The sequence below is a fragment of the Phaethon lepturus genome, unplaced genomic scaffold (genome assembly GCF_000687285.1).
Source record: "Phaethon lepturus isolate BGI_N335 unplaced genomic scaffold, ASM68728v1 scaffold14123, whole genome shotgun sequence".
Lineage (NCBI taxonomy): Eukaryota > Metazoa > Chordata > Aves > Phaethontiformes > Phaethontidae > Phaethon > Phaethon lepturus.
Genome location: NW_010527051.1, coordinates 48,828 through 60,519, shown reverse-complemented (window position 1 = coordinate 60,519; position 11,692 = coordinate 48,828). Strand labels below are relative to the sequence as shown.

Below are 11,692 nucleotides of genomic sequence, written 5' to 3'. Positions count from 1 at the left end.
ATGGCAGGAAAAGATCTACCCACATTGCTAGAGCAGAACATCAATAGAAAAAATACATTTGCACCACTAGAAGTACCCTGTCAGGGAGGAGAAGGGGCAAAAGGGATCAGACGTGGCATTAAGACAGAGAAATGTTGCCAAGTGAGTTTATTGAACAAGTGTTTCAGGAGCTAAGGAAACGAGACAAACTGAAGGAAAGTTGCTGGGGAAGATCAGCCCATGGGAAGTCACGTGCAAGGGAGCTTGTCTTCCTGGGGTGGACTCCAGCACAGACTTAACATTCAGTCATACTCATGAGGTTGAGAGTCCTATTGCTTTCCCTGGTGAGAAAAGTAGAGAGAAGGATTAGACAGAGCATATTCAGTGCTGAAGCCCTGTTCCTCACTTCACCGGCCCAAGTGTTGGCTTAGTGTTGACTGAAGATAGAGAACAGTCTCAAAAGCCCAGGTACTCCCTTCCACTATCATTAAAGGAAAGATGAAAGGTTTCACATGTTTGATACAATCCAATTTGTTTGGTGAAGTACTTTCCAGATGCCCTGATGAGCTTGTGAGACAGATTATGTGCTGGGGAAAATGAGTAAAATATCTTTGAAGTTTACAAACAGGAGGCCACATACAGATTACAGAAATGGGCCCTTTGCATTTTCTCTGAAAATGCAAAAAAACCATCTCCTTGCACAAGACATGGTGCACCAGAAGTGTCCAGTATATGCCCATAAGCAGTTAGTCAAAAACACGTTATCAAAACAGCCCTGCATTCGCAGTAGGTACAGGAATTGATCATGAAAGGAAGGGTTTTGCTCTTGTACGTACAGGTAGGCATTGCAGAAAATACATCTATTGCTGTATGTTTTGCCATCAGAACCGCAGTGGGGCGAATATTCCATGGTACAGATGGGAGAAACTTCTTGGAAGCCCTTGCAATGCTCCTGGCACAGAGAAAACAAACATGAGTGTCTCTGCTTGAGAGCAAACTGTGGTCCCCCCAGCATCAGAAATGACACTTCACTGAGAAATGAAACTGTCTGTAACATCATAATAATCAATTCAAAGTTTCCTTCTGGTGGCAGATGTGATGTCATACTATTTCTGCTCACTGCCATGTTTTTTTCCTGCACAGTTAGAGCAATGGGATGGATGTTGGTTTTTTTTATGACCAGTGTGAAGTTCCCAAGGGATCTCCTCAGGTCTGTACACCACCACTCCCTCAGTTTGTAACCCAGAGCAAAGGGCTGTCCCCCCATGAGCATAACAGACACTGGACCTTGCTCTTTGTTCCCATTCTTTCCCACTCACTTTCGTAATATCCTCTTCACAGCGCCCATTCTTTCTTTTGCCAAGATTGGTCCGGTGCTCCCTGGAGGAAGACAACTGCCGTTAGCCACAATCTTCCCCATTACAACCACAGTGCAAGAACATAACCTCACTCCCATGTAGTGCACAGGAGATTTTCAGGTAAGTTAGCTTAGCATTGCCTGCACAGCACCAGCAAAAGTGTGCCCTTATGGGCCAGGCATGTGTCTTTTGGAATAATGCTTTCCCCAGTGGATGCATCCCCCTTTGTGGGGCTCTGGGGTCAAACACCAACCAGGAAAACAAGGGCAGACAGACAGGACCCAGTCCAGCACAGGGTCTCAGAGAGAGCTCTTGCATATTACTTGACACTCAAAGACTATCTAACCACCACCAACGTGAACCCCCCAGGGAGAAGGACAAGTACTTACATGTTGTGGGCACACAGCGTGCATTCGCTGGCATAAGTGACACCATCAGTACCACAGATGGGATCGTAGATCATCGTGCAGGCCATCAGCTGTCTGCCGTCCTCCAGCGTGGAAGTTGGGTACTGGCTGCAGTCGAGCTGGGGAACAAAAATGGCAAAAGCTCTGGCGAAAGGGTGCCCAGACACAACCCCCCCTGCTTATGCCTCTGCCTTTTTGGATCTGCCATAGGACAAATTATGGTTATATATTAACTCATTCTTCATGGAAAACTAGCAATTTCTGTTCATAGCCTTATGCTGGAGAAGACTGAATCAAGGCTTGAAGGTAGACATCACTCATTCAGCTTTGTATTTATCATGATGCCCCTATACCTTGCTGAACCTCCTGGGATATTACAAAATGCAGCTCAAGAATAATCTGCAAATCAAAATGGCATGATTTATGCATTTCCTGCGAGAGAGCTGACTGTGATCAAGGAGTTTTTCACAGCCGACAAGAATGGAGGGGAGATGTGCTGACAGGCCTTTTGTTGCAACGGGACATCTCCAAGTGTTGAAATCTGCCAGCAGGACTGACAGCAGTTGAAGCTGATTTACACCGGTTGAAGGACTGGCCTTGTGTTTTAGCACTCCCAGTTTCTCCAGTGTCAGCTCTTCCTCCCTGATTTATATATCTCACCCGGTCCAAGCACAGAGCGTACTCGGGAAACAAAGGAATGACATTTCATAGTTTGTTTGTATAGAAATGAAATATCTGACTTGGGATGTTGACTCTTTCAAACACATGCTAATGAGATGGCTTTGTTCTTCTATTCCCCAGTGAGTGTAAATAGTTTATAGCTGGCCAAATATAGTTAATCTGGTATTTTTACAAGATTCATTGTTGGTATACATTAGATTACATTGCATTTACAAAAAAAAAACCAGAGAGGGAGTTGAATCCCCTGGTACATTAGGTATCAGCATTCAAAACACAGGCAGTTTTCAAACCTTTGCAGAACATCCTTTTGTAAAACGCAAGCATCCAGAAGGCACCAGATACCCTGGGTCCTCTGCATCCCCTTCCCACATTGCCAAAATAGACTGCTAAGTTCCTGTGGCAGCTACAATAGACTGCTGCAGGAAAGGGATTTCTTCTTGTAAAGCCTTAAATCATTTATGCTACCTGGCTCATAACTCATTCCCTCACCTGTCCTCACCTCTTTTTTTTCCTGACTGCGTGCAGGAAGTGCACAATGTTCCTGCTGCCGGGAGGGTGACATTCACCCGCGAAGAGAGGACAGCGCAGGCTGTGAGCCCCGGTGAAGGCTACACCACCAAAACCAACCATTCAAGTTACGCAATCAGCACCAGCTCAAGCTCTTACTGTTCTTTAGGTTTCACTTACTTGGGGAACTTCCTCTATGCACCTTCCATCGTGCTTCTTGGCAACACTGGTTCCAAATTCACTGGAAGAGAAAGCAGAGTTAAAGATGCTCGACAAGTAACGCTGTTGAGCTCTCGGGGGTGACCTCCAGGGCTTACATGTTATGGGCACACAGCGCACAGTCGTTGCTGTAGGTGACGCCGTCTGTCCCGCAGATCTCGCGCAGGATGAAGGGGCAGGCTGCGATGGCTTCACCGGTTTTGGTATTGCTCAGGTATGTGCTGCAGTCAACCTGGGGAGATAAAATAACAACGCTGGGTCAGCTGCTGGGAGGGGGAAGAGTGCCTCACCTGCAGTCTGCCCACTCTGGTCCTCCAGATTTTCAAGGCTTCTGACAGAGGAAAAACCAGAAGGTTTTTTAAGTTTAGTGTGCCATTGGAAATTAAGTAATTGTAGCTGGGTTTGGTATTGTCTGCTATCAGAGGGAAGAAAGGAACAACTGTCCAAAGAGATTATTTCCCTAGACTAGTACATATGCAAGTTTTAAAACAAGCATTTAACCCAAGGAATCTGATTTAAAGCATTCAATATTAAGTCCAACTTGACATAGTTAACTAAATCTGAGATTTTTGTTTCAGCTTTTTCAAAACAGCAGCAAGAACTGTTTCACCAGCTCCTGTTGCAAAACTATTTACAATATATAAAATCTAACAGTTTAAATATGTGAGGATAAATAGACAAACACCTATTGGAAGTCAGTCTACACTAGCTAAGCATCATTGACACTTCACTGTCATTTTGCATGGTTTTCACAATGCAGTGTCTCTTATTACCCCACATTTCCCACATGGTCCAAGAGCAAATTAAAGCAGAGACAGCATTTTAACAGTGTGTCTTTAGTCTAGAAAATATATTGCAGTCCCTCAGGATGCATGAAGTTATTTTCGGTGCTTTAGAGCTGCTCTGCATAAGCACAATAAATGCGTTGAGATATTATCAGCACATATTGTTACTGTGCAGGATAATAAAGCTATTTCTGTATGCATATCTGGGAGCATATTTCTCCTGCCTGACCAAAGCATGAGGATTTTTTTAACCTGCCTGTCTAGCGCAATGGAAATCCTAGCACTGAACGAATACATGGACTCCTAACACAGCCTTCTGCCTTCCTCTCCGACTGTGCTAAAACGGGCTGCACGGTTCTTGGTGATTTCTGTTCAGAGATCTGCAGTACTGGGACATTTTGTTTCTGAAGTCCTGGCCTATTCCCATCCTCTCTTGCCCTCATGTACAGCCCATTGGCAGCAGCCACTCTGAGCAACGAGGGAGAACCGCTGCACCGGCACGAGCCCGTGCATCGCCCCTCCGCGCGCCCGGGAGCAGGGCTGGTGCGCGGAGCCCAGCCAGGCTCTTCCCAGAGGCCATGGCACTGCTTTTATAGCTAGTTACACTTACAGCAGTACTTTCCTCCTTGCATCTTCCCTCGTGGCTTTTCTTAACGTGAGTCCCGCGTTCTCTGAAAGGGAGAGGTTGGCGTTAGCGCGCTTACCAGCTAAGCCCTGCGAAACCCAGGTGCCACAGGAAGCAAACCAAGCTCATAGCCGATATATACGATAAAGGAGGCATCTGATTAGCTAATGAACCAGCCTCTCCCGGTCATTAGCAAGCGTAATCCTAAGTGGTAACAGACCCATCAGGTCTCCTCACTGTGTGGTATGCAGCAGCCCCATCCCCGCTTTCCTCTGCCCAAATACCACAGCCCTCATCGTGTGCTCAGATTGAGAGCTGGTCTCCCACAGCTCCCCCAGGGAGCACAAACAGAGCATTGGGGAACAAGATCAACGTGAACAGGGGCTTCAGGAGGTTGAAAGAGAAACAAATAGACACATAAATATGTTGGTATCAACAGAAAAGCTGTCTGGAGCACTAAACATGGCGAGTCACTCCAAAAAAAGAGTCCTGTGTGCAGTACTTACAGGTTATGGGCACAGATGCCACATTCATTGTCGTAAGTAAACCCGTCTGTGCCGCAAACTGGGAGCAGGATCCTTGGACAGCGTATCTGGGCTTTATCATCCTTAATCATTCTCGATGGGTATTGACTGCAATCGATCTACGAAAAGCAGGAGTGTCAAACCTGGGGAAGTCCTTGTTCTCTGAGAAAAACCCCAGCATAACCTTCTGCCATGGCTTTTATGCTGGGATGCTGAGACAACGTTAGTGCTGCGTTTCAGTTCTCTCAAAACCGGGCTGAGTCAGTTCTGCGTGAATCCTCTCACGCACAGAGGGAACTGCACAGCACTGCATAGCTTGCGAGATGCCAAATCACTAGGGCAAGTCGCTTGGTCAATCCCAAACGTGAGATATTCCCGAAAAGCAAAAAAAGAGGAAAAACATAGTCCTCTCTTTATTTTTCAGTATAGATATAAACAAATCACCAAAATAGTGAAGGAATTTGGACTTTGCTGACAATGCATTTGAAGAGCATCCTCAAAGAAAGATCTAAGCTCAAACTGACCGACTTCTACATTTATGTGTTGGCATGTCCTAGACACCAGCTCTGGGACTTCTTGGCTGCTACACTCAGATCAAAACTTCAGGTGTGCTCCAGAATGTACCCCGACTCCAAAGGTTGGCGTAGGTTTAAATTTGAAGTGTAAACCCTGTGCCCAGCTCCCATGCAACACATCTGCCAGGGCTGTGTGGGCGAGGAGGGCCCAGAGGACACCTGCCTCAGGACAGATGGGATTTGTAGGCATCCTCAACACACGGTGCTGACAAGGCTTAATAGACATGTGGAGAAAGCCAGGCTTCAGGCCAGCTCACTTGCAGAGTAGGTGTATCCTCAGGGAACCTTTCAGCTGATACAGTTAAGAGGATAAATATGCTTTATATTGAATACTTACCTCAGAAGTCTCCTGTCTGCATTTTCCATTATGCTTTTTGCTAACATGGGTCCGGTGTTCTCTGGAAGAGGGAAACAATAAAGTTGAGGAACTAAATGCTTAGCCTCTTGGTTGCAGTCACGTACAAAATGAAGCAAACCACAGCTTCAGATTCTATACGAGTGTGTCAGAATAGCTACATTACTCATTAACAAGCTCATCATATCTTCTTATAATAGGCGATTTAAAGCAACATTCTGAATTATTCCTTCCTCTGCTCAGCCACTGCCCAGCTCACAGACTAATCCAAGGAGCTGCCACATGACTCTTCAAGGTTTCCCCTCATGAGCACAAAGAAGGCATCAGAAAAAAACTCAAGGCAAATCCAAACCCAATCCAGTTTCTAAAAGACTTGCAGAAATAGGCATAAGCAGAAATGCAGAAGGATAGTTCTCAGGACTTCAAAGCATTGCTGGTTACTTAGGAGTGCTCTGTGTATGGCACTTACCCATTGTGGGCACAGATCCCACATTCATTATCATATGTAACGCCATCTGTGCCACAAACTGGACTCAGGATCCTTGGACAGGATACTAATACTTTGTCATCTTTAGTGGTTGCTGTTGGGTACTTACTGCAGTCAATCTGTCAAAATGAGGAGAATTAGCTCTGGTGGAGCCCTTGCTATGTGAGAAAAGTTGATGCAAAACCTTTTCATTCTGTATCCCAGCCTCCACTGTTTCTGCAACAAGACAAAGCCCTGATACACTGCAGCTAAATCTTCAACCAGAAATGAGTTTTCTGAATATTATCTTAGTTCTCTAGGAGTCAAGAAAAAGAACTATCGTGGAGAAGGGATCTTTCAGGCAGAAGAACGTGCACAAAATTTTGTTCCCATTCTCATAAAAACAGCCTTAAATTTAATGGGAAACATTTTTCACTAGCTGGAAAGCTGGCTAATACTGTTTTAGTTTGTGTTGGTTTTCACCCCAGTCCTCCAGCTCTGTGATTACTTGTTACTTCAGATTACCTATAGTTAAGCACGGGATTTGAAAGGATGGAGAAGAAATTGTTACTTATGAGTTGGAGAACGGACTTCTGGCATCCCAGAATTTTGATTTTTGAAAATATAGAAGCTTCTCTTCCTGAGGCACCAGCCTGCTGGCCCCATACAAATATACAATAAACTATACTCTATAAATATGCATGCTTAGTGCTCTTACGAGTCTCACTATGTCTGTGAAAGCAATGCGCATGGGAGTTTTGAATCCCTGTTGCAAAGGATGGAAACACTTGTGGTCTCCAGGGAGAAAACTGCCAACCTGCACAGCATGTTGGCAAGTCAAATCTTGGGCCTCCCCTTCCCCTGGGCACAAAAGCCAGCCTCATAGGCAGGAAAGCGAACTGCAGCTTCTCATTTCATAGTCATCTCCTTTCTCGGTTTGGGGTGGCATGCATGGGGTGACCCTCTCTTCGGAGCTGGGAGGATGCAAAATCCACTCTCACTGTGCAGAAAAGCAAAGCATGGACTCGAACCCTCGTAAGCCTTGTCATATGGTCCTCTTGCAGTTTCCTAGGGAAATCTGTAGGGTTCTCTGGATTCTCTCTATTAACAGCCCAAAGATGGAATTATGACTTCTATTGCACTTACAGTGACAATCTCCTGCTTGCATTCTCCATCATATATTTTGCTAATGTTGGTGTGATGTTCTCTGAAAGAAAGAGATTCTTTGGTTAGGAAGCCTCAAGAATAACTTTTCCCATTACACTCTAGGCACTGGGACAAGAAAACAAGGTCCCACCCACCTTGAGGGACACTACAACGGCTTGATTTATCTGAGTGTGCCTCACAGATGGTAGCAGCAAATGCATAGTATTTCCATATCACATGCTAATTAGGTGTTAGGAGTAATTAGATGTTACAAGTAACACTTTGATCTGTCCATGGCTTTGCTCTGGGTTGTCTGCTGGTTCTTTTGTGATTCATAAGCACCGACAGAAAATGGGGAAGAAAAAACTCAGATTGACTAGAGAATTATAAGCAGCCAGCTCCAAAGCAACCTAGAGAGACACCTGCCTTAAGAAAGACTAATGTTTTACAGAAGTGCTTCCAAGAGCCTTAACTATCACTAATTATCCAGAAGGATGTTCTATGCAGAAGACTTACGCATTATAGGCACAGATCCCACATTCGTTGTCATAAGTGAAGCTATCTGAGCCACAGACTGGTTTCAGTATCCTTGGGCATGCTACCATGACGTGACCATCTATTACAGACCTTTGGTAGTTACTGCAATCGACCTGTAAAAATAGCAAGAACAGAGAAAAAAAAAACACATTTTTGATATAAAGATATAACACTCCTACATAGTCTGCTCACTCTCCCTCAGCCTTTGGGGACAGATCCAACATCAAACTAATTCTACCATCAAAAGTGGAAGCCTGAGTTAGTTCTGTGAGAATTCTCTCCTGCTGGGGAAAAAAAAAAAAAAAAAGCATAGCAAGAAGGACTGTGATTTGGATTTTGTGGAGTCCTTCATAAGATCCTGCTGGAGCTATCCAGGCGGTGAGATCCAACCTTCAGCCAACACTGCTTTTTCATTTTAGTCCCAATTACAGAGGCTAGAAGTCTGAATTAGAAAAGCACAGATACATGGTATCAGGGAGCCCATAAAAACCTCTCAGCTCTGGTTATCATCAGATTTTAATTCCCTGTGGGCTGTGCAGGCCAACCGTGCACATGCTGTTCTCCTCTGGTGTGGTGTTTGAACTGTCCCCTTTTCACAGCCAGCTGAAGCCTTCTATGAACTTTGTCTTACCATAACAGATTTCGGCTCGCATTCTCCATCATGTGCCTTCTCCACACTAGCCCTGTGTTTCCTAGAAGAAAGCAGACCTGTGTCAGGGGTCGTGGAAAGCAGCATCGCCTCGAGGCTGGCAGTGTTGGCACCCAGCTGCTAACTCACATGCTCCTCTGCCCAGTCCATCTTTGGGGGACAAAGCTGTCACCCTTACCTCGAGACTCTTGTCCTGCAGCCTCTGCTGGGTCTCCAGCAATACTCACTTGTTGTGGAGGCAGATTCCACACTCATTGCTGTACGTGGTGCTGTCGGTGCCACAGACTGGCTCCAGGTTCCTTGGGCAAGCCACCCAGACCGTCCCATCCTTGCCGATGCCGCTGGAATACTGGCTGCAATCAACCTGTGAAAACAGCACGGAACCAGCCCTCACGTTGGCTCCCGCACGGAAGGAAACCCCCACGCGGCTTCCCACCACCACAGCGCATGCAGCTCCTGCCCAGAGGCGAATTAGAGGTATTATTTTGAATCTGCTCAGGCAGGCAGGAGCGAATCTTCTCTACAGAAGTTTCTGACTATGCTTTCCTGCCAGGGTCTGGGGGAAGCAGGGCACAGAGGAAGGATTGCTGCGGGTGAGACAGTGCCTAATGAAGGCAGCTGGTAATTGGGAGCCCCTCAGCTCCAAGTCTCATCGTTTCCAATCGTGCTGCAGTCTCTGGTGAGTCTCCTAACTGCGTGGGAGGAACCTGCAGACAAATCCATTGCACAGACCCCACTGTTTTCCTCTCTATGATGTAGGTACAGAAAACCTATGCAAGGAACACAGTTCTGTGGGTCTCACTGTATAGAAAAAGTTATGAGAATCAGTTTGATGTTTTCAAGCATATTGTTTTAAGATAGGACTCCTCACGAGGAGGTAACCTGCTGTCTTTGCCTTAGAGCAACTCAGTTATGTCTAAGAGTTAATATAATAGGATCGTATAATTACTTCTCACTTCATTTTATTTAATGAACCGAAAATGGTGTAAAAAAAATGGAGGATGTTTTACTTTCTCATGAAATTGGCAGTATCGTTTGATCATGCACTGGCAAATATTATTTAAACAACCAAGCTTTCATTAGATTTAATCCACTTGCTCACCAGATAATTACCTACTGTTTCTACTTTACCAGCAACCTGGAATAGAACAGAATAAATAGATCTGTAGCTCACCTCAACTCCAAAGGCAATACCTGGGGAAAAAATGGAAACACAAAATCAAAAAAATTATCAAACTATTGCTGTGCAGAGATAATATGTAAATCTTTTCATGAAACTTTAATTCAGTGACTGTTGTTGACTAGTTTATTGGGTTTAGGAAAAGATGGAGTTTTACATTATGCCAGTAAATAGTCATAGGATCATTAAAAGTTACTAGAAGTTTCGTTACACTTTTGAGGGGAGATAGAACAGTGGAGAGCACATATATTATTCCATCCCTAAGATGTTACAGGGAAGCGATAGAGATACCTTCAATTCTGTAGTCAACCTCTTCTAAGAGACTTTATATCTGACACTCAAGTTTGGACATGTGACCACTGGCACTGTCCAACTCCAAACACATCCTTCTCAGTTACCGGGAACAGTACAGCAAATTTACAGTGCGATCCAAAAATTTAAAGTTTGCATTTATGTTGCTCACGTGGATAATGATGCCATTTCTAGCAGTTTTACTTTGCCCTTACACTCAGTAATCCCACGTGCAAGCTCCTGCCCCGCACTAGGACTGCTCTTTCAGCAATTTGCTCCAAGAAACCAAGAAAATGAAAACAGTTGCCTATATGAAGTTCACCGAAGCCTCAGTCTTGAAGCCCAATTTTTCTGCTACACTCTCTCAGGAAGAATAGTTCTTCATGGAATAAGGCTCTCCTCCACATTACAAGACCCAAATACTTCTACCGAAATAAAAATTCAGCTCCAATTCAGCCAGATCGATCTCCGCAATATCCTCCCAGGAGGTACTCACCTAAGCAGCAGCAAAGGGCTAGAGCTGCCTTCCCAAAACCCCCCGGTACCTTCATGGCAGACGGAGATACCGCTCCAGCACAGCCTGCTAGCTCTCTGTGCAGGAGAGGAAGATTGCAGGCAGGAGCAGGAATATATAGCACACCTCAATATCAAGTGGTCCCACCTTATTAGGTAACGCTCTAAGTCTGTCATCAACATCCAAAGCCAAAAATATATTTACCCAGCTCTACATGTCTAGCTAATGATTGACACAGGCATGTATGCCAGGAAAGGGCCTTTTGCATGGCTCGAGGGGAGCGGGCAGCGTGCCAGGACCCCTCTCCTCCCAGACGGAGCTGCCCCAGCCCTGGGCTGCCCCTCGCACGGCTGCAACACGTTGAGGGCTCGCGTCTATCTACTCTGCGACTGGCCAAATGCAATTAGGTCACTCTCCTCCTCTAGAGTTTTCAACTGAGCTGCCAGGCGATAGCGGAAACCCTCCTTATTTAACCTCAGAGCATGATTTTGTACTCTTCACCACTGTATTTCATCCCAGTTTGAGCCCAGGCAATCTCAGCCCAGAAGGTCACCCTGTGCTCTGCAGGAGAAATCCTGCTCTTCTCCTGTTTTACAAAACTCAGCAGTGCTCTGCTCCATGTGCCAACTTTTGCTGTACTACAGCAAGGAGCAAAAATACTAAGTTTGGTCCTAAAAAAGCCACCTTTTTGGCTGTTCACTGATAACTGCCATCGTACCCTCTGCTCATCTGCTACCACCTCCCCCACGGCCAAGTCCTGACCCACCTCACCAAGCCTAAGTGACACCATCCCACAGGGCAGCAGGCCAAATGCTTTTGATGTCCATGCAGACTAGATGTACTGTGTTGCCTTTATCTAGGAAGTCAGCCAACTTTGCAAAGATTGATATTAGC

General features: G+C 45.4%; 1 protein-coding gene across 1 annotated transcript; it reads right to left on the bottom strand.

Annotated features, from left to right (window-relative positions):
• Positions 1–274: 274 nt before the first annotated feature.
• SPINK5 (serine peptidase inhibitor, Kazal type 5) lies at positions 275–10,912 on the bottom strand. Its single transcript, XM_010283271.1, has 16 exons — positions 10,781–10,912; positions 9,988–10,007; positions 9,041–9,177; positions 8,796–8,856; positions 8,144–8,277; positions 7,628–7,688; positions 6,485–6,621; positions 5,998–6,058; positions 5,068–5,204; positions 4,547–4,607; positions 3,250–3,383; positions 3,113–3,173; positions 1,727–1,863; positions 1,299–1,359; positions 816–931; positions 275–320 (listed from the first exon to the last, which is right to left on the bottom strand). The coding sequence occupies exons 1-16, from the start codon at positions 10,833–10,835 to the stop codon at positions 275–277; spliced, it is 1,419 nt and encodes a 472-aa protein (XP_010281573.1). The 5' UTR covers positions 10,836–10,912.
• Between the last annotated feature and the right edge of the window lie 780 nt (positions 10,913–11,692).